The 27,125-nt window shown below is 40.8% G+C and overlaps 1 protein-coding gene across 1 annotated transcript; it reads left to right on the top strand.

Moving 5' to 3' along the window:
• Window positions 1-108: 108 nt before the first annotated feature.
• On the top strand, window positions 109-25,348 carry npdc1a (neural proliferation, differentiation and control, 1a). Its single transcript, XM_039779338.1, has 9 exons — window positions 109-413; window positions 10,554-10,703; window positions 21,573-21,686; window positions 22,473-22,706; window positions 23,165-23,231; window positions 23,464-23,554; window positions 23,702-23,781; window positions 23,948-24,047; window positions 24,202-25,348. The coding sequence occupies exons 1-9, from the start codon at window positions 308-310 to the stop codon at window positions 24,271-24,273; spliced, it is 1,014 nt and encodes a 337-aa protein (XP_039635272.1). The 5' UTR covers window positions 109-307; the 3' UTR covers window positions 24,274-25,348.
• Window positions 25,349-27,125: the final 1,777 nt, after the last annotated feature.

Below are 27,125 nucleotides of genomic sequence, written 5' to 3'. Positions count from 1 at the left end.
TTTTTTCATTTAGGAGATTACGAAGAGACCATGAAGGCAGCATGTCAAACACACGCACGCACACACCCACCCACCCCCTCCTCCCTGAAGCTCTGCTATCTTTAGCACTGCCACGGATTACTGTACGCAGTGTGTCACAGACTGCGTCCCGGTTCTACCTGCTCTGCTTATCGCTCTGTGTAACGTTACTCTGCGCTGAAGCTTTGTCGAATGAAAACAAAATATAAACATCAAACAGAAGTGATGGGGGAATGACAACAAACTCCGTCCCCGTTTGCGGTTCTCCGTCCCCGAGAAGACCCCAAGGATGCTGCTGCTCTCCAGCCCGCGGAACGGACGCCTGCGCCGGGCCTCGCTGCTGCTACTCGCCACGGTCCTTCTCTGTGTCGTCCCTGTCAGTGCTAGCCTTCCAGGTAAATACACAACAACACACGTTACAAACACAGAGCCAGCACCAGACAAACCAATTACCCTCGAAAGTGTAAGCTCATTTGTCTGTCTCACCGTTACCGGGGCATCTTTAACAAATGAGCTCGTGACAAACACCAAGACAGGGGGCTTTTTATCTGAAGAGGAATTTTAAACCCACCGAGTAGAGCGTTTTAGTGAGACACGTGTGTTTTTAATTACTTTTGTATTGTTGTTTAGGTGTTAGTTTTGTGCCCCTGAGTGGGTGACCGAAGAGCACAAGGAAAGAAGGAAAAATAGATTCCCTTCCCTGTTGGGTTACTGAATGCATTTCCTTGTATGCTCACAGATTTTTATTTTGTTAATATTAGGCTACACTAATCTAGCCCAAATGTAAAGGAGTTGGTCCAATTTAATGTGAGATCCATGTGAAAATAGCCATAAGAATATTTTAATACTGTGATATAGAGCTGCTTTTAAATTGTTGATTATAAACTGTTTTAGATATTGGAAGTGTGTGTGTGTGTGTGTGTGTGTGTGTGTGTGTGTGTGTGTGTGTGTGTGTGTGTGTGTGTGTGTGTAAAATGGGTCTCCACACAGTGATGATTGCTGTTGATGTGTGCAGGGGAGATAATCTCCTTCTGAGCTTTTAACACTGAAACCCTGTGGGAGAACCAACAGCTGGACGCACACACGTAATCTTTAGCCTTTATCATAGACACACACACACACACACACACACACACACACACACACACACACACACACACACACACACACACACACACTGCCCTCACACTGAACATTTACTGCCTTGACCTGGACACAGGCTTGCGTGAATTTATAGACTTAAATATATATTTTGGAACCAAAACATAACAGACCTATCCATGGCATGGTTCACTCCAGTTCACTAAAGTCTGTGCATGAAATCAAAAGTATGTGTAGCTTAATTTTGCTTGTGCAAGACAAAGAGGATGGGGAGGATGTGACGCAGTGTCAGTGTTGTTTTTCTCCCTGTAGGGTAAATTTGTGAAGTGTGACGATTTTCCGCTTTTCGTCATAATTCAACCACTGCAAATATTATTGATTCTCTCTCAAGTGCTAAAAAAACCAAAACTGCATGGAAAAACACTAGTGAAGTTTTCCAGTGTTAGAATAAAATCATCATTTTGGACAAGATGGAGAGGCAGACAAAGCTGTCAGTACTGTTGCCTCCAATGTGTCTCTTGTTTTACATGTTCAGAAAGGAATGTTTGGTGTCATCAGCTGTCGTAGGATCTTTCTAGTCAGATGTATTTTCAACACCTGTTGTAATTGAACGCTGCTTGTTGGTAACAATGTGTGACAGTGTGTCAGTATGTGGGCTATTGTTTGAGTATGTTGTATTGAAATAATATATAGTTCACTCCACGGTGAAGTAAGTAGCCTAATTACAGCAGATTGCATAATGTAGCTGCTCAGGAATTCTATTGGAGTCATATCTTTTTAAAGTAAATGGTACTATATTAAAGACCGTTGAAAATGTTGGAGACATCTACGGAACCTCAAAAAAGCACATTCAGAGTAACCAGTGAGTCAGGTTTCAGTATGATTTTTGCGTGTGACAACAGCATGAAGGCCATAATAATCAGGTGGCTGATTCAGCAACACATCGACACATCATCATGTGTAAATATGCCACGAAGCTTTCACAGAACATTCGGTTCTTTAGATGGAAGTAATCCAAAATCTCTCCATAAACCCAATTGATTGCATGAATTAGGTCTAGTCTGCTGGCAAAGATACAGAATTAATTACCTTTTTAACACGCAGAATTTGTTGTATAATTCAGGCTAAGTGAGGCACGTCGAATTAACAGCAGAACGTCTCTTTTTTTTTTAACTGATTTTATTTGCATGTTCTTGCTGCTCTAATTTTAGCAAATTTTCCTATAGAAACATCATCTTTACTTCTCAATATTCTAATTCAGCTTGATCATTGTTGTGCTGCCACGTTTAAATGCCAGGTTTGTCATTCACCAAACCCACATAGAACTGAGACACTGCCTCCGGCCTTTTCTTCCACCAGGATTAATCTTTAACGATTAATGTCTTCAGTGTCACACACACATACACACAGCCACTGGCTGCAGTGTTTTTCAATCACCTTGTTATGCCCTGCGGCAATGAAAAGTCAAGGGGAACGACACACACACACACACACACACTCGCACTCACACACACACACACACACACACACACACACACACACACACACACACACACACACACACACACACACACACACTGCCATGTGAGATGCCACTTAAAATATGACAGGGTTCATACATAATGATTTGTATCCTCATATGACTGGACATTAAATGTATTTTTCACGTATGTTTGAATGCTATTAAAAGACCAGGTATTGGTTTGATGACATTTGGTCTGATTTGCCAATAATAATAGAATCTCTAAAAGGTTTTGATGGGAAATCCCCAAATCTCTCTTTTTTTTATTCCTTGATTTGATATTGTATGTGAGTTCAGTGCTTCCAGGAGGTCATTTAGAATATGCAGTTTAGAGCTAACAAGTGCTCCCTCGGGTTTAAAGTGGATCTGTTTTGTAGCTTGTGTGGTCTTTGAGGGGATTTGACATTAGCAGTGTTCATCAGTGAGAGAAAGGTGGGGGAAATGACCACCCAATTATTGGGTGATAACCATCATACTGATATTATGCAACAGCCAGGAAAGATATTATTGATTTGCCCCATTGTGGTCTTTGAAAAAAAAAAGAAGTGGTCAGCCAAGGCTTTGCTGTGGTAGCTTCTTCAAGCCACTGTGCTCTCTATCTCTTTCTTTCATTCTTTCTTTCTTTCTTTCTTTCTTTCTTTCTTTCTTTCTTTCTTTCTTTCTTTCTTTCTTTCTTTCTTTCTTTCTTTCTCTCTCTCTCTCTCTTTCTCTTTCTCTCTGCCTGATCTTCGGCTTCTTCATGTGAGAGTTTGTCGGCTACCAGACCTCTCCAGGAAATGAGAGGGCCACAATTAATCAACTTACAGAGCACTTCCAGACCAAGCCAAGCCAGATGAAGCCATAGTCGGCAGTTTAGCTGGAATGAAACACACTATGCTCATTCAGTCTTAGTTCTACTCTTAACCTTAATTGTCATACCAACAGTTGTGTCTTTATCAACCCAATGTGTCTGTGATTAAAATTGACTAATCAGAAAACAATTTTACTATGTCAGCGGTTTGGCAAGCGCAAGTTTGCATTTATGTGTAGCCACATCCTTATCAGCGCTGACACTTCTTCCGTAGTGATCATCATACCTAGAAATCTGTCTGTTTTAGATACTGCAGCAAGTGCATTTGATAACATGACAGTGGGTAAAATAAAAAATAAAAAAAAAGTTTGCTATTGTGAACCAAATCAGCCCAATCAGTTTGGGCTAATTGTTTACATTGGTCAATCCAATTAAAGAAATACTCTGAACTGAATCCGCTCTCTTAAAATTGTATTTTTGTATAACAGACTATTCAAACAACTGGACCAGCCAATGGCCCACAAACATGATGACCATAAAAAAGAAAATGAAAAAATACTGTATCAGGAAGCTTTTATTTGCCACATACTAGCTGCCATTGTATTTAAATCCCTTTAACTGTGTTCTGTTTGCTGCGGGGTGTGATGCTCTGCTCCACTCTAATGATAATTCCACAGTAATTATCCCCCCATGTAATGGGTTAGACTCGTCATTGTCTGACATGACAGAAGGAACTGCAACAGAAAAGAAATGGCAGACAGAGGGAGAGATAAGACAGTAGAGACGTGCACCATGAGAGGCGAAAAACAAACCCTTGTTCCACCTTCTACAAACCTGAATTACATTGAGGATGAAATTCTTTTGACTTTTTTTGATTTACATCCTTTTTGCCTTTATGTCTCAACTCACGTAACCACATCCACTGTATTTCTTCCCTCAGCATTATGATGTGTCTGTGTGTGTTAAACAGGCGCTAAGTCATGCCCCATTTTCCACCAAGCGTGGCAAGAAATGTTACATGTAGTCACGGTATCAGATTGTGGTGGGAACCTAACACCTCCCATACACTAGTAAACTGAAACTGATAAGGTAGACAGTTTTCAGGGTTTTCTGAGAACCCATTTAAGTTGATGTGGCAGCTTTTTCCGCTTTGTTGGTAAAGACTTAGACCTAACTAAATTTCAGTTTTTAATGCCCTGGTTACGCAAAGCTGCGGAACAAGGAACAAAATGTGCAAATTTTTGTTATAATACGCTGTTCTTTATCGTTGAAGTAGCTAAGCAAGCAAAACATGCAGTATTTTCTTTCTATATCCTCAGTTCTCATTTCAGTCTATCATACATGCTTATTTTCACACGTTTTGTTAAATCTGTTAACATCTGGGCACCATTATTTGAACTCCTTAATACTCCTTTCTTTTAACGTTGCTGATCCTAAAATGTTTTGTGTGTTATTAAATTAATATTGTTAAAACATATTGGATATAGTGTATACTGCAATATGGAAAAATCCGGTATTACAGTATATGCCATTTTATATCACTATATCAATTCATGATATTGACCTTTTTCTGGAAAATCTATTGTGAACCTGTTTGTACATAAGATAAACTCACTGAACATTTAGTTTTTGGCTAATTCATTATTAAAATGGATCCCTAAAAAAGCACGACACTTGATCAAATTTATGCAAAATTGTATTAAGACAGCTACGAGTCCATTAAGTTTTTACCGGAAATATTCCAAAATCATTTAACTGCGTTTCTGTCCAACATATCCCATATTTGCACACTTGGATTGAGTAGATGACGCTTGGCCAGAGGTAAAAAAGGATAGAGGCCACTGTATAATCAGTATGACAACATCTCTGACAATGATACATTTATATTGTCTAATGGCTTACATAGCATATCCAGCGTTTTCCCTAGCTTTGTGGAAAACTTAGGTGCGCGTATTTGGAGGGGGGTTTAGGAGTCATTCCTCGAGAAAATGTGATGTCTATCAATTAAAAAAATGCAATTTGCCCATACATTTAGTGTCTCTTTGTGGGATTTTGTCTCTTTTTGGTCATTTTTGTTTTCTTTTGGGGTTGTTTTGGGTCTCTGTGGTCATTTGGTGTCTCTTAGTCAGTTTGTGTCCCTTTTATTGTAGTTTTGAGTCTTTTTTTCACATAATTTTGGACCGTTATTATTACCATATCTGTGTCTGAAACGTTGGAAAAGCTAGAGCAGATTAGGGCTGTGTATTGGCAATAGAAGAATTGGCGAAGAATCTTGCGATACGTATCACGATACATGGGTCACGATTCAATATATTGCAATGTATTTCGATACTGTGCGTAAGGCGATATATTGGGATTCTTTTTTTTTAAGTATAATTTTAGAAAAACTAATATTTAAAAAAAGACATGATTCATAAAAGTCAAAGAAGTTTACTTTAGGTAAACAATTCAGTACACAGAAAATCTAACTGCCAGTTTGGTATTCTGGTTCACAGGTTCTCAGCATAGCCATCTAGCAGTAGGGGGGTTTAACCACAACATAAACGTGAACCACTGTCTTACCATGAATATTTTTTAACGTTAAAAAAAAAAAATCAATATTGCCTTTTTGAAAATCGATACAGTATTGCAAAAATAAAATATCGCGATACTCAAGTGTATCATTTTTTTTTCTTACGCCCCTAGAGCAGATCATAAATAAATAACTTAAAGACAAAACTTCTGCCCAACACAGCTTGGTGCAGCACCTAAACCTTATAATGGCAGGGAAAACCTGATATCATATGGACCTTAATGGTTTTGAATACACCTGTGCTTTTCCTACTATGACATGTCAACATGTCTGCTGTGAAAAAGGTATATTGCCTAAATTCTATAACTCCTAGCATACAATAGCAGTGTTTGTCTCAGCTAATGCCAATGAAAACAAAGCAGTAGAAACCGGCTGCTTGGCATCTGTTTGTTTTTGTCATTTGGGAGTGAGGCATGGTGAATAAACAGAAACGTAGCAGCATGGTTACACAAAAGGCCATACACAAACATGGGCATGCATACACACACTTTATCCATGTGGACATAAACAGTGTGGTTACATATCAAGTGAAGAGCACCAAGCAGAGCTCTTAAGTTTCCACTTGATTTTGGAGTGTTTGTCTCACTTCCTGTCTGCTATCAGAGGGTCAGGAAACGCACACAATGGGAGCGTATGACCCTCCTGGCCTACCCATTTACTACTTCCTCTCTAAATCTCTCTCACATGCACACACATACAGATTGGGTGGCATTTGTTGTATTGTATCTGTAGAACAGCTTGAAGGAGCACAAGTTAACGGTGACATGAGAGTGTGCCCTTGCTTGCCAGTGTGTCTCTGTGTGAGTGTGTAGGTGTTTATCAGGCTGTGTGAGAATGCCTTGGTTTGCCTGTCAGTTCTTCATGGCAGAGCTGCTGCTGAGCACACAGACTGGCGACAGCAGCAGCAGATGGTTAGGAAAGTCATTTTTCACTCGTTCCAAGGTCTACTTTCTGAATCCCTGAGTTACATAATGTTTTTTCGCTGTCTTTGCCGATGCCGAACGCCCTGATGTACTGCAGGACAGGTCTCTTGTTTTGTACTTCTCTTCCCCTGTCTCCTTGATTGAGCTCTCTAATTAACAACAGCACTGTGTGGGAGGCATGTTGGTGCAAGGCCACCCTCCTATGGCGACTTCACATTCACTTCTGTGGCTCCTTTTGTTATGCTGGTAGATAGATTTGAGCTGCTTTGTCATAATTATCAGTGATGAGTATCTTGGTTCAGCTGTGTTTGGGGGGAAAAAGTGTAATTTGTGAGTTTGGTAAAATTATAATGATTAAATCTTCTGGTGCACCAAAATCATATTATCGTGGTTAGAACAAAAAGGATTTCATGCAACTGTTTGGTGAATGGTAATGAATGCAGTTCTTGCTGTATTTGACCGCAGCTCATCCCTGATATTCACACGCTCTTTGCTTTTTCTCACCGTTTGTGTCTGGGTGTGTGTTTGTGTATATAGGTGCTTGTGTGTGAGGAGAATCATTCTCTGCATTCATGTGACTGCAATAGGTTCCACCATATTAACTTCCAACGTGATGAATAACAGATGAAATGCTGGCCAGTGGTGCTGAGATGTTAGCTTCATGATAATAAAGACTGCTGATTTTTTTTTTTTTTTTTTTTAATATAGAGGGCATTGCTTTATCGCTTTCATAACAGGGTTTAAAAACCTCTTCCTTTTTTGTCTTAGACACCAGTGATTCATTTATGTGCCAGGATTTGCAAATTGTCTTCTTTTGTGCATCATGTAAGGTTGGGACAAATCCATTAAATGATTCAGCAATCCACTGAGATACAGTGTCTTGCGATGGATCATTGCTACACTATTGCACCAATATCTCAATACACACTCCTGTGATTCTGAAGCGTAGGTGTATCTTCCTTTTTACTACAGACACATTTACTCCAGAGCTCTTCTCATTACTGGCTGTCTCACATTTAAAGGATGGCACATGTGTAGGTTTAAAAAAAATAAAAAACGTCTGTGACTAAAGCCTTTGTCCATCTCTTTTCTTAAAAAAAAAAAAAAAATCTGTGAAACTGAAAGCACTTCATAATGCAGTGAATAAATGTAATACATGACTAATTTTTGCTTCTGTACAAAGAATCTCTTTCAAAAGACTGACGCTGACAAAGAGACAGTTTGATCTTGTAACGTCGTCCATAATCTTGAACTGAATAAGGTGCACCCTCACATCGCGTGACACAGTTTTAATATTTCTACCGATTCTGTCCCACTCCTCATCATCCAGTGTAATACTCAGATCCATTTCCCATGTCTTCTTGAGAGCTGACCAAGCTCCATCCCCCAGGTTCTGCATAAGCATTAAATAATACCCAGAAGCCTCATGACATTTTCTATATTTCAACAATACCTTATCAAAACATTCTGGTGCTTTTTGGGGCTGAAGAACTGGATCCAAAAATCCCCACTAACAGATGGCGAAGTTGCAAATATCTAAAACATCGAAACCTAGGGATTCCAAATTGCTGTACCACATCCTTAAAGGATTTGAATATGCCACCGAGATACAGATCCCCCAGTGTGACAATTCCCTTTTCCAACCAATCCCTCCAAAAAAGGGTAGATCTACCAATACATAACTTTGGATTTAACCTAATACTTGAAGTATTTAGATATGGATCCAGTTTAAACAGCCCGGGCCACTTTGGTCCAAATTGCATTTAAGTGAGAGATTATCGGATGTGTTTTTGCCAGGTGAACTATCTTTGATGAAATCAGGAATGAGGGGGCTCGGCACCTGAGTCACACTCACAGGGATGTGGAATAACTTGGCAACGGGGCAGAGCAGGTGAGGCATCAAATAAACGTAGAGGTGACAGAGTTGTTGCCAAGCTTTCTACCCATAAATACAACTGTGAATAAACCATTGGCCCTCAGCCACAGATGTTTCACAAACATCCCAATCCTTCAGCTCTTTCTGTGTCTTTGACACATACAAAAAAACAAGCTTCTCAGATTACACACTCCACTGCTCACTCCCTGAGGCAGACCGTCATGAGAAGATGTGGATGTGTGTGTCCGTTTCCCTTTGGAGTTGTGATGATGTATAGACTTGTCATATTGGGTGTGTTTGCATGGGTGTGTAATGTCTATGCCTTATTTGTTTAGCGATCCATAGTGTTTGCACACTTGTGATGTTGAAAGATCAAGATTTGCATTATTATTTCTTTAAAGCTTTAGTTTCCAGTAATGTGGGTTTTGCTAATTTTAGCAATATACTATTTTTTTTAAATTTTAGTTAAACTATGGTTTTAGGATTTCTGTCAGATTTAATTACATTAGATTAGATAGACTTAGATTAGATAGACTTTATTGATCTCAAATTGGGAAAATTACAGTTTTCATTCATCTTTAGCAACAGGTATTGTGTACAGTTGAATTGGTAAATCTTGCCTATGGTCTATTTTTTTTTTTTTTTGAAAAAATGTATTGATGGATGTATGCTTCCATAAATGTGTACACAGATACAACTGCCAGTCCTCCGCCTGTCTTCTATCTGCTCTTCATCTCTGCAACACTCCCTGTCTGCACATGCGCTCCTTCAGTAACCCATCTTTCCTGATGTTACTGGCCTTGTTGCCATGGAGGTCATTGAGACTTCCCCCTCAGCGATCAGCTGTCATGTGTAATTTTCTTCTCTTACGTAGCAGTTGGGAAAAGAAAAAAAATCAAGTTAAGTAAAGAGGAACGACTGCACTCTGTTGCAGAACAAAAAACAAAGGGTTTTCAGTATGGCTCAAGCTCAAACCTTTTTTAACAACACTTATCTGTCATCTATAGACTGGAACAACTCTGACCTTTAAAACCCATTCTCCCTCATAAAGCTCCAGGTTCATCCACTCTCTTCCCTCCCTTATGTCACTTCCAGTCTGTTATGTCAGTATCAACACCCACTGTGCTGTTCACCTTTAGCTGGCCCGCTGTGTAGCTCTGCCGGGCTCATTATCTGATAGCGCCCCAGTGCTCCACCTGCCCTCTGCTACCAAAGTGTGTGTGTGTGTGTGTGTGTGTGCTCTGTTTTTGTTTGAAACGGGCAGTAATCAGGCCAAGTGGTTATCTAACCTGATTGTGGGCAGATCTGTGAGGGAGCCGCTGTAAAACACTCTTTACTTTGGTTTACCCTGACTCGGATTGTCAAACAGGTGGGGCCCGCCATATTGCGAAATGCAGAAAATGATTCAAAATGTACTTTTCTAACTGTTCAAACATTCTTGTCCTATCTGGCAAACCTCGCCGATATGTAATCTGTGAAGAGGTCACAGCAAACGCTAAAAACTATTTTCAAAACCAAAGTGACATCAGCAGACGCTCTATTCAAGGGCAGTTGTTTCATCTCTGAATGGAGCAGAAAAGCTGACACATCCACTAAGTGTTGGTTGTAAAGTTGAAGCATCTCTTATTGACCGTATTTTCATAGTACTTCTTTCTGCACAAAGACTGTTATTTAACTGCCTCATTAAAATCACAGCAATGTGGTTGGGATACTAATAAAACTGTTGTTGTCACTCTCTCTCTCTCACCCAGCTGGCAGTAAATGCCCCCATCATATAGACTGTGCCAAAGAGGGACGCCACCTCTGTAGGCCTGGCTCCTCACAATGTGGCCCCTGCCTCTCCCCATTAGAGGAGAATGAAGAAGGACGCTGCCTGGTGAGGAATAGACACCATCAGCATGGTATGAAATATACAAAAATTTCACACACAAACACACTCATGCAGCTTTGCATTCACTACGCACACACAAGCTCATTTTCATTTAATCACATTAAAAGATGAAACTTTTCACGTGTTTACTACTTCAGGTGAGGTTGGTTCCCCTTGGTGAACTGAACTGATAAAGAAAGAAAGGAAGTCAGAGAAGCCCCCCTTCCTCTGATTTTCTTTCACTCACACTATCCGACTAGCTCATTCAGTGCATTTAAATGCACACAAATAACTTGTTATGGTAAGATTAGGTCATTTTATATGAGATGGATGTCTGGTACCCTGCAGGCAAACATCTAACACTACAAAGAAATAGAAGGGGAATTTCTTTTCTATTTCACATCTATGAATTTCGAAAGCAGGCAGTTAGTTTTCACAGTCCACCACACTGTAACACAAGCATTACTTCTGTTCGAATTAGTGCTGAAGTGACAGTAGTCAGCTAATCGTTTAAGTTAGTTTTCAAGCAAAAGTGACAAATATTCTCTGCTTCCAGCTTGTGAGGATTTGACGCTTTTCTTTGTCTTAAAACATTGTAAATTGAATATCTTTGGTTTTTTTTGACTGTCGGTCGGACAAATCAAGGAATTGGAAGACGCCACCTTTCATAAACAAAGCAATTAATGGAGAAAAAAATAATTCCACAGACATTTTTTTATGACTAGTGTCTGTTTCCTGAATGAAAACAGAAAAGATTAGGCTTTACAAGAGTAAATTGAAGATGGATATATACTGACTAATTACAACCTGCTTAAAGTGACTATCTGTAACTTTTAAATGTTTCTGAAACTGTATAATGTTCCATCTGATGATCATAAATGACCCGTAACAATAAACGAGACTAACAGTAAAAAGAACGCTATTTTTATATTGTTTTTATTAATGCCTCTGCCCGGGTCCGATTTTTGTCCCGCAAAGTCACAGAATGGGCTACAGAGCATACAATCTGACGGGTCACAGATTTCATTGTAACACCGGATAAGCCTCTGTTAGTGTTATTGTATCCAGCCAGGTAGAAGGTAGCAGGATATTTCTTTATATAGGCCTTATTTTATTTTAATGATATTTTAGAAGTTATATGTTGTAGTTATGGCAGATACTGGGGCAGGGGCATCACTGAAAAAACGGAAATTAAACGAAGAACAACTAAAAGCTAAAAGGGAAAGTGAAAGACAATGGGTGAAATCACGAGTCGCACTCGGTCGGGCTTTCGACAAATGGAGACAATTACGGGATTGTAAATTATTCAAAAATTTCCCCGAATTGGCCCTCAGGTATGTCATATGTCTATTTCATTCATAAAATAACTTTAGATTGCGTGATGTGGTTGTAGCCTACGTCAGTAGTCTACATTAAATTACGTCCCCCTTACATTTGGCGCGGGCGTTTTATTCCTTTTAGTCAGTGCTTGGGTTGGCCTACTATTTTCTTTTCCCTTGTCGAACTGTACTTGTGTAAAGCATCCTTGGATTTCATGAAATGCGCTATATTAATCTAAGTTATTACATCCGTTGCTACAAAAATATCTTAATGCTTTGGCTTGTGACACAGAGACAGCGATACCCGGTTTAGCTCACGATACATCCAGGCTAAGTTACCGTATGCAACACTTGAAATGCAACAATGCATCTGTAACTTATTCTATTATTGTAAATTTAATGATTTTCTGTCTGAGCAAAACATTCATCGCGACTATATGACCTGCCGGTAACACTAAAACTAAGTAATCTACAGTGGGCAATACAGCACCGTAAAGAAAAGACCTTTACGACAGCAGGTGTGGTAAAAACACTACCACTTTGGTCCAAATCGGCTGCTAGAATCAACACAAACTGAAAGTTACGTATAGCCACTTTAAGCTGTAAATCAGCGGCCCCCAACCTTTTTTGTGCCACGGACCGGTTTCATCTAAGACATATTTTCACAGACCAATCTTCAAGGTGTGGCGGATAAACACGACAAAATAAAATGATACGACCAGCATGGAAACAAATATCTAATAGTATATATAATATGAAAACAAATGTAAACGGTCCCATCTGGGGGTAACGAGAGACAGTGATACCCAAAGTGCCAGTGTCCAGTGTAATCCGTTGTTTTGATTGCTGTCATGGCAGAAAATCGGGGTGCTTGGTCTCCATGTGCCGAATAAGTTTTGAAGTCTTCATTGCCTCATTTGCTAGCTTGTCGCCACATATTATCAAGTCAAGTCAGCTTTATTGTCAGATGTGCTATACATGCATGACATACGGTTAAAATTAAATTTCAGTCCTCTCGGACCCCCGGTGCAAAATGCAATAAAAAATAAATAAGTTTCTATAAATAAAAAAGACAGAATAAACAATCAACAATTTAACATGACATAAAAAAAAACTATCAACAAGACATAAAATAAGAAATCAACAATTTAACAGGACATAAAAATAAACAATCGACTATCAACAAGACATACGATAAACAATCATTAATCACACTCACAATCAAGGCACTTGAGTATTTAAAATAAATAGGATAAATAAAAGGTATTTAAAATATTTAAACAGGTGAGGTAGAGCGGTGTAGTGTGTGGTGTCAGTGAAGACATCTGTGAGCTCCTCTGCACAGTCTCTCAGGACACGACCAGGAATGTTGTCAGGACCCTGGGCTTTCCGTGGGTTCGTCCTTCTGAGGGATCGCCTCACGCTATCTGGGGATAGTGTCAACACCTGGTCGCTGGGAGGCGGTGGGATCTTCTGTGCCGGGGTGCTGTTGTCTGCCTCAAAGCGAGCGAAGAAATCGTTCAGCTGGTTCAGCAGAGAGGTTGAGCTGTCGCAGGTCTGCGGAGTGGGCTTATAGTCCGTGATGGTCTGCATCCCTCGCCACAGGTTCCTGGTGTCTCTGCTGTCGTTGAAACGGTCGGCGATCCTCCTGGAGTACTGTTTCTTGGCTTTTCTGATGCCTCGCGACAGGTTGGCCTGGTTAGGTTATGCAGAGCGGGCTTGGCACATAAGAATCACCTGTTGCAATAAATCCATATTTTAAGTAGGACTCCTGGTATTGTCTGTTAAATTTCTTTTTCTTTGACGTTGTAGGCTCCTCTTCTGTCTCCTCCTCTGCAGGCCTTTTTGCCCTGAGCAAAAAAGCTCTGCAAAGACATTTGTTTACTCATTTTTTAGCAAGTTTGTGGGCTTCATTGAGCAGTAAATATCACATGACGTGCTGTCACGAGAGACGTGAGAGAATCCGGTCATTTTTCAATATAAAACATCTTTCAGACTCTGATAATCAATTAAACGGAAATCTATCTATCTATTTGGCTCCTGCGATGGGTAAGGGGGTATCCCAGGTGCCAGCTGCTCCGCATCTTCCACCGCAACTCCATGTTGTTGGAGGTCGCCCGCAAGGACGTCAAGCCATCGGGTGCGGAGTTTACCTCATGGTCGTCTCCAGCCTGCGGCCCTTTGATCAAATTGGAGAATGGCTCTCGTCGGATGGTCAGAAGGAAGGCGGAGGACATGGCCGAACCAGCAGGTGCGACGTTGTGCAGCCAGGCAGGATGCTCTGGGCTGGCACGTGCGGGCTCTAAGCACTTGATTGGAAACTCGCTGGGGCCACCTGATGTTCTCGAGAGTTCTGAGAGCCCGGCTATCAAAGCCATCTAATCTTGCAGCCAGTGTCTTATTTAAGGGCCACGTCTCCGAACGATAAAGCAGGATGGAGAGTACTGCTGAGTTGTAAATCCGGAGCTTCGTCTTGCGTGAGATGGTCTGGTGTCGCCAGAGTGGTTTCCAGAGAGACTGCAGGGCTGACGCAGCCAGGGCTCTTCTGCGGGTGATCTCTGGTTTTAGGTCCCCGTTATCTGTCACTATAGATCCCAGATACACAAAGTTCTTGACAGGCTCTACAATGTTATTGCCAAGCCGCAGGGAAGGTGGATGTGGGCTGTCACCGACATACATGAACTTGGTTTTCGTCCAGCTCACCTGGAGGCCAAGCTTCTCCGCCTCTTCACTGTATACGGCCAGAGCGTCTCTCAGCTGGCTATAGGACGTGCTGAGCAGGATGGTATCGTCAGTGTACTCCAGGTCAGTCAGGTGGTAACTGCCGAGGGATAGTCCGGGGACCCGCTCACAAACCCTAGACATCAGATGGTCAATGATGCAGTTGAAGAGATCAGGAGCAGCCACACAGCCCTGGCGAACGCCACTGGAGATGGGGGGGGGGGAATTCTGTGCGGCCCAGTACCAAATGACCCGCGGACCGGTGGTTGGGGAACACTGCTTTAAATGACCGTTACGACAAGAGTGCATGTAAATGTACTGACTGACTCACTGCCGTTCTTTGTCACTGCCTCTTTTAGTTTCAGTTGATCTCTGTATCCTGTTGCCCACAACTCTCTTCCACTCCACCTCTTTCTCTCAGTTGCCTATTGATTCTGTGCTCTCCTTCTCCTCCCCTGTCAATCTAAGTTTGATCTCTTTATTCCTCCTCCCTTTCAGTAGCTCATGTATCTCCTCTCAATTCACTCCCTTCTTGTCCATTTCTCTTCTCTCTTCGTTCTTGTTTTGGTCCTCGCTCTCCCTCCTTCTCCCATCTATATCTATGACAACTATGGTGCGGTCTAAACCGCTGTGTTTACTGTATAATCCGCCCCTGCCCCTGCTGCATCTGCAACACACACACACACACGCACGCACGCACGGCCCCCGCACTGCCGGCTTTAATCACTTAGACGACCTACCTCTCTCTCTCTTTCTCTCTCTCTTTCTCTCTTGCCCTTCATCTCCATCACGGAATCTAATGTAATTCAATAAAAGAGCCAAGCTGCGGAAATAAATCTTATTTTTCAGATTTCCATGGCATGACATCGCACTGCTGGCACGCACACCGTGTTTCAAGACGGCGCAGCAGAAATTAGAGAGAAAACATATTGTGTGTGTGTGTGTGTGTGTGTGTGTGTGTGTGTGTGTGTGTGTGTGTGTGTGTGTGTGTGTGTGTGTGTGTGTGTGTGTGTGTGTGTGTGTGTGTGTGTGTGTGTGTGTGTGTGTGTGTGTGTGTGTGTGTGTGTGTTCTCTGCAGGATTAATAATTTAGATGGGGCAGTAGAGGATACAAACTTGGCTCAAATTATTGGCGGCAGCATTAGAGAGAGAAGTAAACATGAGAAGGAGATGAGTGTGAGGATGTATTGGAGAGAAAGGTCCCATCATGCAGAAGAAGAGAGGATGCTTTTCTTTTTGCAGCACACTGATATGATAATACAACCTGACCAGTTATTAGTATTTGGATTTTGGATTGTATCTCACATGTGATGATGTTGTTTGTGTGGTGTTCGAGCACACCATAGGCCTCAGCTTAAGCTCCCTGGTGGTTACATAAACCCCCAAGTGATCACAGAACACAGTGATCCGCATGGGAGACCAACTCTGTCTCTTTTTCACACTCGCATGCACACACACAGACACACACACAAAATGTTGACATGAACAGATGAAATGACTTTCATTTTACTCTCCTTGATAAACCATGTTTGGTTTATTTGGTTTGTCAGGGGCAGCGCACATCTCTTAATGCATCAAAACACAATAAAGAGCTGCAGTCTAGCTGTTGCCTTGATAGTTTGGCAGCATTACACGCTGCAAATTACACTTCAGAAGTCACTCTGCTGTCACTTCAGAGGAAATATGATGGCTGTGTTTTCAGGACTAAACAACTGCTTATCTAAAAGTTTTGTGCACTTTCAAACTATGGAAACAACACATTGTCAAAACATTTGATTCTGACGCACGATTTGCCTGCACCCACAGTATAAGTCACTACATTCTCTCTCTTTTCTTTTCTTTTCTCACTCACACACACATATATACTCGTGACTAAACCTTTGTTTTGTCAGCAAGCACAGTTTGCATCAGAAAATTGACCCATTTGTTCTTCCAATTAAATTTCTAACTTCAGTCTTACAAAGCACATCTCCTCATCACCATCAAGCTGACTCACTGGCTCTGCAGCGTGGTTGAATTTTCAGCTTTCCTACTGTTTTTCTGCTTTTTCTTCTGCTTTGCTACACAATAACATAAAGCACTTATTTTAAAGTAACATGTTTTGGGACAATTAGATGCTGAGATTTTATGAGTGTCAGAAATAAAGTCAATGTCTCTATGTACAAGAGTGGCAGGATGCATCCTTAGAATAAAAGAGACTGAAGCAGTGCAGTTGATCCAGGATACCCTTGTTTTACACCACCCGGGACTAGCTACTGCTACTAGCTACTGCTATAAGGCTGCTTCACCCCCGAATACCTCACCATGGCCTCTACACTGCCTCTGTTGGCTGTTTAATAGGACTGTCAAGTAATTAGGACTAATGGATATTTTTAGCTCTCTCTTCCCTGTAATGTCATGGCTCTTATCTCATATCTTGTGTTCAAAATTATTATATCTGCACTTCTCTGTCATACAATTATTTGCATCTGTGGCCTTGCACTTGTTGGTCAGTTTCACTGCCTGTACATTGCAGGAATTTGAGGTTATTCTGCTGTTGTAACCTCTGGATATTGTTTATTAAGGATCCCCATTAGTAATCACCGTAGTGAAGACAGTCCAACACAAGACAAACATAAACAAATATTATAAAGCAAAATACATATTGTTACAGTATATCAGAACATTGAAAACATCCTGGATTTAAAAAAAACATAAGGCACAGTGATAGGTTGGATATTCAGCCTACATGTTTCAAATGTATTTTATATCTTGTATGTAGGGTACTACACAAGAAGGTTAGTCTGGGGACAACCTTCACCCACAAGACTGTGTAAATCTATTATGAGTTTGGGTACAACTTTCACACAGAGGAATTGGAGCCAGGAATGTGAGAATCTATTAGGAGCACGTGCCATAAAAGGTGTAGTTTAAGAGTAAACTGTTCCAACTGAAATAGATATCTTAAGCTGTGTGAGCACAAAAAGAGTTTAAAAGGTATTCATTCTGATGTACATGTTGGTCACCCTTGAGCAGACATGTTTGTATGCTCATGGTTGTCTCATTGTCATGAAAGTTTGTTCACTGTGCAAATAGCATTTTTTTCATGTTATAAAAACAACAAAACAGTAACATACAAATCCTCCTGGATGGAGTAAAAAATGTCTATTTCACATACCTAACTCAGAGAGGATGAAAGTGCATGATAGGTGAACAAGTGAGGCATGTAGCACTTTTTATTGGAAGTAGGACCTGCTTGTATTTGACATGGAGGCGTGCGCTGCCATTGGTAAACATACAGTATGCCTCGAAGCCATGTCCTTTGTTCAGAAGCCACACAGACAACAGTTTAATTGTTTATGTGCTAAAGGCAGGTCTGTATCCATGTAGCCCGGTGTACAGACTATCTCTTTCTCTCCTCCTGTAGCTCATTTTCTCGAACATCCACACATATGACTTAATTGGACTCTGTATCCCCATTTTTGTTTAGGCATGTATATATGCTTTTATTATTTAATATACAACAGCACAGTTAACAAACTGTAAAGACTAAGTCTAAAAAATGCCTGTTGTAGCGGCTCAGCGTCACACAACATGAACAGATATCCTGCAGCAGTTTACTTTGTTAGCATGAAGTTATGTCACTGAACTGATAGATAGCCAAATTACGGTTTTAGTTCACTAACCATGAAATAAACATTGTTTTACACCCTATCCATGATAAAGTCCGTTGCTAACAAGGTGCACTGCATTCAGCCTGTTAAAATGAATGGGATCACCATCTGATATCACTACTGTGTTATGTAAGATTTATGGTTGTTGATGTTTATCCCACCATTTCACATATACCATTATTACACTTTGATTAAGCTGTCAAATAGCTTCACCCTCACATTTGCTGTGAATTATTACAATTGGAAACAGTCTCATATTGTAAATGCATTGTGTGATGTTCAGCCAGAGCATCAAAATGCAGAAATCTGTTGAAAGATGTGTGAAATGACATGTATGGCAGACAGGTGGGACTGTTTACTGAAGGTTAACATTGTAACAGATTTCCTGTATTTACCAGAAGCTCCGGAGTAGACTAACTTTGCGACTCGCTGCCACAATTAAAAGGTGCACTACCTTACCAACTTTAGATTTCATGGGCAAATTTACATTTTAGCTGTGCGCCACTCCCTCGTACTTAAAACTACCTAAAAAAGTAGATACGAGTTTCTGTTTAAACTGTGACCATTTTGGTCCGTTTCCTTTTAACTGTCTATTAGACCTTTCATCCAACTACTGTGGAAAGAGCGGCCCTTTTAGTATTTTCTTTGCTGTCAATGCAGTAAAGAGAATTTGAGAAAGAACTATCAGTCAGACCTGTAGTCTCCCTAACTGTTTCTCTCTTCCTTCTACATACTCCACAAATGAAATGTCCCACTAGAGGGCAGCAGGACACACTTTGTATAAATCAATAATCTATGGACAGGACTGAGGACATGCTCACTGTGAGGGGGAGGCGCTGTAAACACTTACAACTTGCCCTTCTTCGAAGAACTCAACATGGTGATGCGTCAAACTGGTAGTGTGATGATTTGAAATCAAGAAAGTTCTTTGTTGTGGCACTGCAATTATTTGGAGTTGATTGACACAATATCAACCCTATAAAAGATGGATGATAGATATTTTTGCCTGGTTTTATATGGCATTTCTGTCACAGCACGTTTTGGTGCAAAATATAAAGAAAAATAGGGTCCTCTGAAAGGATTTCAATTCTTCAGATGTAAGGTTTTCTTTTTTTCTAGTGTTAGGATATACTGTATAATTACGTCACAGTAAATTTAGCAATTTCCACACAAATGTTGGCCAAAAATTAGGAAATAAACAATATCTGACAAGATCTGTGAAATCTGTCCAATTTAGAGTTTTTAAAAAAAATGTTTTGGGGCTTTTCCACCTTTTTAATTTGACAGGACAGCTAGGTGAGAAAGGGGAGAGAGAGGGGGAAGACATGCAGGAAATCGTCACAGGTCGGATTCGAACCCTGAACCTCTGCGTCGAGGCACAAACCCCTCAGTACACGTGCGCTCACTCCACCCACCGAACCAACCTGGCTACCAATTTAGAGTTTTTAAACAAGGACATGGGGGGCAGGAAGGGAGAGTGTGTGTGCATGTGGTTTGGGGGAGGAAGAAATGTGAATGTTTTTTAAGTGGGAAAATAGAACGGCACAGATGTGTGTGAACCTCAATCCCTGTTGAGCGGTTTAGTGTTTGTTTGTTGTACCCAACTGCCCCCTGGGTGCCTCTCAAGAGGTTATGGGTCATTATCAAGCCGGTGACAAAACTCTTACACAAGTAGAGGTGTGCATGCTTAGTCAGTGTGTGACAAACCACACACATACACACACAATGACCTTTTTTTTAGGTGACTTATCAGCCTAGGTAGGGTCCTGACGTTTATCCCTAGAAATAAATACTGCTCATCCATTTTTAACTATTTGCCTGCATATTTTAAATTAATCTACACTTTAGAAATACAACCAATAAATAGCTTGTCTTTTCTTTTTTAAATCTCCTCTAAAATTTAAACCTGTATAACCACATGCTCCTGGCAAGCACACGGGCACGGTTGGAGCTCTCAGCCACCTGCAAAGTACAGATGGTGCATCCCGCCTCCACAGAAACCTGCTATGGAGTGCACTAAATGGCCATTAGTGGAGGAGGGTAAGAAAATAACAAAGCAGGCAGTGAAAGTGCTAGCATGTCATATCATACACATTAGCTCAGCCAGATGGCCAGCCTTCTGGAGAGAAAGTGACACTGTAATCATTAATGTAATGTAGGTGGTTGTAAAAATGTGTAATAACGCATTTGTTTCGATAGATTTATCGGCACTTTGAATTTATTTTCCCGCACTGGTTTCTTCATGGATGTTATGTATACAAAACAACTGTACATGTATTAGTCTGGGATGCTGAATGAATGATAGCATGATCTTGCGTGATCTGCAAAAACAAGCTTGTCTTATGCAAGCACCTTCAGCATTTTTGCGCTTCTTGTATTCTCAACTTCTGTTGTCATGACTTGCCGCCTCGACCTATAATACCTATACCTATAATTTGATATTTGATATATTGCGGGGTAACTTTATAGAGGGAAATTGCACTTTGATCACTGCCAATTAGAAGTGAGCTATGGGACCTATTGTGAATGTAGCAACTGAAGCCCAGTGAAGCCAATGTTTGGGTGATTGCCCCGGCCCCCTGCAGTGCTTCCTCCCCCGGCCACACACAAACTATCGTCTCTGGTCGCCCTGGAGACCTCAGCACTACTGTAGGAATGTGGCTCACTGTCTGGCCTCAAGGGCTGTTAACAACAGTTTAGTATTGTCTCCTTTTTTTATCGGTCAACAAACAAACAACAGTCATGGGCACACTCCCTGTTCAGCACTTCAGAGGCAAGACTCTGAAAAACCCATATACATGTCTAAACCATATGCATGGGCTCTCAGTCTCTACCTTTCTTACATGCAATAGTTAAACATTACCTACAGTCATGTAAGTGGACAAGCTGCAAAATGTTTTTTTTTCAGACCTAGAAAAGCCCAACCTCAAGCTAACGGGATATGACTAGGGACAACAACTAAGACAATTTGAGTTGATCTGTTAATTAGTGATCTGCAACTATTATAACTATATAATCGTTTAATCGTTAAAGTATTTTTTTTTTTTTAATGATGCATATGAAGTTACTGTCAGTGGTTACTAACTGATTTGTATGTTATGTGTATGAATGAAGGTTCTTTGTTTATATTAAGAAGCCGTTTGTGTCACTGTGTTGTAATGTATGTTTAAGTTAATCAGTGAAATTTTGAATCTTTTCTGTTCTTTAGGTAAAGTGACATTCTACCCTGACGTGGATGAAGAGATTGATTACCTTCACTCCATCATCGAAAAACAGGAAGTGACAGAGATTAGACCACCAACAAAGCACTCCAAACATCCTGGTAAGGGCCTTTTTACAGTCGCCGCAGACGACCTGGCGCGCGTCAAAATGACGTAGATCTCGCTGGCGCGCCAGGATTTTAAGTGCGCGACCAGAGGTCGGGCAGGAATCTATTTTTTTCAGCGGCGCATGACAAAGCGGAAACAGGAAGCATGGACGAGTTGGAGGACAACCGGATGCCAGGACTCTCGGAGTGACTGCAAGTCTCTCTGGTAAACTTACTGGGTTAAGATGAGTTCTTTCATGGTGAATGAAAGGCTTGATCCGACGAAGTAGGTCATCGAATCAAATCGAAACATTGACGTCAATGCTGCTGCCAGTTCTGCCGTTGTTTACCTTTTTCTTCTTCTTCTAGTCCGTAGAAAATAGCAAAGTCGGTAGCCTTTGCTCATTAGCGACACCTCAGTTCAGGAGAAGACTGCAACTAGTGTCGCGACCCCCACGTGCGAGTATAAACAGTTACGGCGCTCCCATGACGTCACATTTGCGCACAACAGATCGGCTGCGGCGGGTATACCCCACGTTTAAGAGCCCTGGGAGCAATCTTTAAAACAGAAATATAACTGTAAAGGGAACAAACATATCACTTTCTGTTTTGAGTTGTGTGATTTACTTCCACTTCTTCTAGTATAGAGAGTGAGTATTTTTTGAGTGATTCAGGACTTATTTTTTCCCCCTACATGCCCTCTAATTGAGGATAATCTCCATCAGATATTGTGTATTTTCCCTCATGGTAGCCTTTGATTATGACTAATGTCTCTGTTTGTGTCTTCCTCAATCTCTCCAGCTGCCGTCACCTCCCAGACAGATGTTAAAAACATCAAGACAGATTCCTCCAAACACAAACCGAAAAGCCAGGATCGTATCTCAGTAGAAAACGTGCATGCTCCCACTACGGCCCTCAGCCCTGTAGTTTCTGCCCTTCCTGACACACCAACCCCCCAGCCCAGGGCCACTGGAGTGGCGGGCCGCACCGGTCCTATAGCTGTGCCAGCATCCAAAAATGACAACATTATTGTCAGTGAGTATGATTTTTTTTATTTTTTTTCTCAGCACAGGTCAGAAGGTTTTACTGCACCCAGTAAGTGAAAGCCTGATGGTAGAGATTTATTGCTGGTACGAGATACTGACATAAACGGACGATTGATAGAAATTTAATCCAATTACATGTTGTTAAAATTTGGGTAATTTTGTAAGCCTCACTTCTTGTTAAGCAGTTTGGTGCCTGCTGCCTGGCAGTAAGATTTTATTACTTTTGTTCTACATTTGTCCTAAAAGAGAAGTTAATTCCTTTTCATCCCAGTGTGTTTATTGCTTCTCGTGTTTGTTACATATCATTTTCATAACAACTCATAATCCGCAAATAAGCTAAGATATAATTATATTTAGCACCTATAAAAAATGTCTCAGTTCCTTACATAATCCTAAACATGCTCTATTCCACTTTTATTGTCCTCTTTCTTGTGTTTGAACCTGTAGTTATGATCTCGCTGTGTGTGGTGGTGGGCGCTGGGGCAGTGATCCTGGCAACCGTCTGTTACATCAAGTAAGTCTGAACACCTGAATCCATAAGTAATGCAAGAGAAAGCTAAATTTGGTCTTTTTGCAAACCAAATTAAATAGACCAATCTCAGTTTGTATTAGTGAGATTCCATTGCATAATAAACCACATTATGTCATAAGATCTGTGAGCTTAGGTGTAAGGATGGCTTAATGCCCGATGCAGGAAACCGCCCTCAGTATTGCAGGAGACTCCGATTCACGATGCCTTCCTACAGGTTGCAGAAAGAATCGCGTCTGGCTCAGAAGGTGGACTACCCTGCTTTCGGAGGGGCAGGCGTGCCCCCTGCCACAGCCAACGGTTCCTCGGTAAGCGCATGGCTTCACCTAACTGCTATTGTTAGAGCTTTGTTTTCATATCTCACCTCTTCTCCTGCAGTAACCACACAATGTGATTGTGCACTGAAGCGTTTTCATATGTGTCATCCACACTTCCTTCTTGTGTTGTGTCTTCAGATTGGAGATAAGACTCTGGCCCAAAGTGCTCAAATGTACCACTACCAACATCAGAAACAGCAGATGCTCTCAATGGGAAAGTAGGTTTTTTTTTTGTTTTGTTTTTTGTTCTACACTTTCTCTGCCACTCCCTCCCTTTCCCCTTTTTTCTTCTCTCTCTTAGTGCAGACTTAACATTTTCAACCACATCATCTGACCTTATCACCTCTTTGCTTTTTCGACTATCTTTTTTTTTTTAATCTTCAGTAACAAACCAGAGCAGAAAGTCCTTGACACTGAGGTAACATCAGATGAGGAGGAAGTGGGAGGAGACTTCACAGTATACGAGTGCCCTGGACTTGCACCGGTGGGTAGACACACACACACACACACACACACACACACACACACACACACACACACACACACACACACACACACACACACACACACACACACACAACTAATTCTTTCTGATGTTGTTTAACTACTAAAAATCAATTTTCTTCCGTCCTTGACAGACTGGAGAGATGGAAGTGAAAAACCCTCTGTTTGATGACTCGACTTTACATTATCAGGGGAATCACAAGTGAATGCTGAACACTTTACACATATATACACACACACACAGGCATACAAGCCACTTCTCTGGAAGAAACCCCTTGATCTCACACTGCATGCATAGAAACGGAGGATCCTGGCAGAGGAGGTGATAAAAATGATTGTTTAGAATGTTTTCTTGTCGGCCCTTTACTATATCTGCCCCTGAGAACGGCTTTTAATACTACAAATGTTGGATTCCTTATTAATTTATTTCTGTCACTTATTTGGAGCGTTCCTTTCTTTTAACATAAGGTTTTCAGTGGGTTAGACCCTGTTTAATGTTAACCTCTTAAGTTAAGATTTTCTCCTCCACTTGTGTTACTTTCCTTCATTTCTGCAGCTATTTCCAAAGAATGTGATACAATAGCAGACATGTGTACAACACACAGACATAGAAATTGGTGCCCTCCCTTGTTTTGTCATGCATAGGTAGTGACCACACCACTTTCCTAACAGATACCCAGGAAATGTTTAAAATCAGATTTCTGATATCTCTGTAAAAACTCCCTAGCACAACACAAGAAGCATTGGAAATGTTACCGCTGGTGTTGCTCATTTTATTCCTTGTCATATAAGCTGCACATAAAGATTTTAAGATTATAGAATATAAATATACAGTATATGAAAATTAAGTACTTGATGATGTCTGTTTGCATGGTTTGACTGTACTGTGTTTGAATCATGGCAATGCTTTGATAAATCATTCGACCTCTTGTATGTATGCATCCTGCTGCTGGAGGAGGAATGTACAGTAAAAACGATTTATGAGCACTTAAACGAAATGAAGGTGACAGACTATACTGGTGGATGTGTAAGTGGTAAATATCACTATCTTGTATCGTCTCTCTTTCCTCTCTGTCCTCTTGTCGGTCCCAAGTTAACTTCGTGCTGCAAAATGTACATACAAAGAGTGAATGTGTTCACTTTTTATAGATATTTGTACATGCAGACCAAGGATTGGAAAAAAAAAAAAGTTTTTACCACATGTGAAAATGACTTTGTTTCCTTTTCTGCTTGTCATTGTATACGCTCAATAATAAGATTTAAAAATCTTTTTTTTCTGGACATTTAATGCCTTTATTTTGTGTGAAATGACAGGAAATGAGGGCGAGAGATGCAACAAAGGTCCAAACGTTGGACATTGCTGTTATTTTTTTTATTTTTATTTTTTACAAAATTAAGTCGGATGCATTTAAATGTAGATTTTGACTTGCCGAATCAGCAAGTCAATGTGCAGCGCTGTAAGTCTTTACTGTTTTGATGAACACACACGTCTGTCAGCTGAACATCTGACGAAACATTTGACTGTCAATTCAACTTTAAACAGTACTTCTGTTGTCTTGTTGCACTCTCTGTTGTTATGAATATCGTTCCAACCTAGAAATCTTCGACGGAGCATTATTATGAATCCCACTTGCTTTCTTGGCAAGACCTGCCCTGCATAGCACTCAAGCGCTTTGATTGGCCAGATCTCAAGCAATCGGGGCGGGCAATTGGTTTCTTGGCGGGTCTTGCCAAGAAACCAAATAGGATTCATAAAAACCCTGTGTTGAAGCTTACGTCATACAGAAGTGGCTGTGGTTTCATCTTAGCTGGGTTGAAAAAACAGATGCCAGTCAAATGACACATCAGGATGACAATTTATAACAACACAAACAAATGTCAGGGAGTACAACAAGACAACACAAGTACAGTTTAAAATTGAATTGACTCAGACAGAATTGTTCAGCTGAGCAATCAACATAGACAGTCAAATTGTCAAAGTAGTTTTGTAACAACTAAAGTACAGTTTAAAGTTGAATAGACAAACAAATGTTTCATCACATGTTCTGTCGACATGTGACATAATTTTGGCGCAAATAGAACCCCATATATCTGCCTCAAGCTGTTGCTGACTGTCTGGTGTTTGTTGATCCTGTTTAACCTCGTTTTGCCTTCAGGACACAAATGACTAAGAGAGGGAAAGCTTCTGTGTACCTCCATGTGGTTTTTGTGTATGTGGGTATGTTGGGAGGGGATGGGTCAGACTCCTGTCCTCATTGAGCCACATGCCAAAGGCCATTAAAAGCCCTTTGTGCCGGTGGACAGTGGAAGGAAGGCGGCCATTGGCCCTCGGATAAAAACCTGGGTGGGAGGAGGAGGGTATGTAAAGGTGGGTATCAAAGGCAGGGCCGTTAGGAAGAAAATCAAAAAGCCATCAGACTTGTTTGTGGGAGACGTTTGTGCTGCTCAACAGGATGGGCTGTATTTACATTCCAGGGGCCTCATTACAGAAAAATAAAATCCTATGTTCCTGTTACAGAAGCATTTAAGAAACTCATGGCTGTGTCCTATCCTATCTCAGACCTCATATCTTATATTAACATAAGAAACCCTACCTATAACTGTAAATTTGATTCTTCAATGTGCATTTATCCTCTCATGACTGTATCTTTGATTAGAATGTACCAATAGGCTGCTGGACATGGAAAAGCCATAATATCAACGGCTTTCACTTATCACTGGCTAGCTAGATTGCTATCATGGACAAAAAAAATTGAAAACAAAGACCTCTAGAGTCCTAACATTACCGAACGTATATTTTGGTGCGAGAGTACAGATAGCTTCTGTGACCTTTGTGAGTCTTACGTTAGACGCAGGGCAGGGATGTTAAAGTCAGATCTGCATCTTGAGTCTGGAAGTCACCCTTAGCAAAAAAAAATGAAGTGCATTTGTGATCTGTACAGCCATTGGCAGAGTAGTAACTTAAAAGTAATGACTGATATTTATGCCCATATGAGACAACATCCGCTTTTAGGGCATTTCTAATAAATAGAACTTCTCAGAAGTGTCACCCAATGAA

The sequence above is a fragment of the Perca fluviatilis genome, chromosome 17, assembly GCF_010015445.1.
Source record: "Perca fluviatilis chromosome 17, GENO_Pfluv_1.0, whole genome shotgun sequence".
NCBI classification, from domain to species: Eukaryota; Metazoa; Chordata; class Actinopteri; order Perciformes; family Percidae; genus Perca; species Perca fluviatilis.
This window is presented reverse-complemented; position numbering and strand designations above follow the sequence as displayed.

Bases quoted from the DNA above. Each gene is read 5' to 3' on its own strand.
- npdc1a (XM_039779338.1), top strand. From the start codon at position 308: ATGCTGCTGCTCTCCAGCCCGCGGAACGGACGCCTGCGCCGGGCCTCG. The intron at 414-10,553 runs GTAAATACACAA...TCTCTCACCCAG, and splicing joins TGTCAGTGCTAGCCTTCCAG to CTGGCAGTAAATGCCCCCAT. The intron at 22,707-23,164 runs GTGAGTATGATT...TTGAACCTGTAG, and splicing joins AAATGACAACATTATTGTCA to TTATGATCTCGCTGTGTGTG.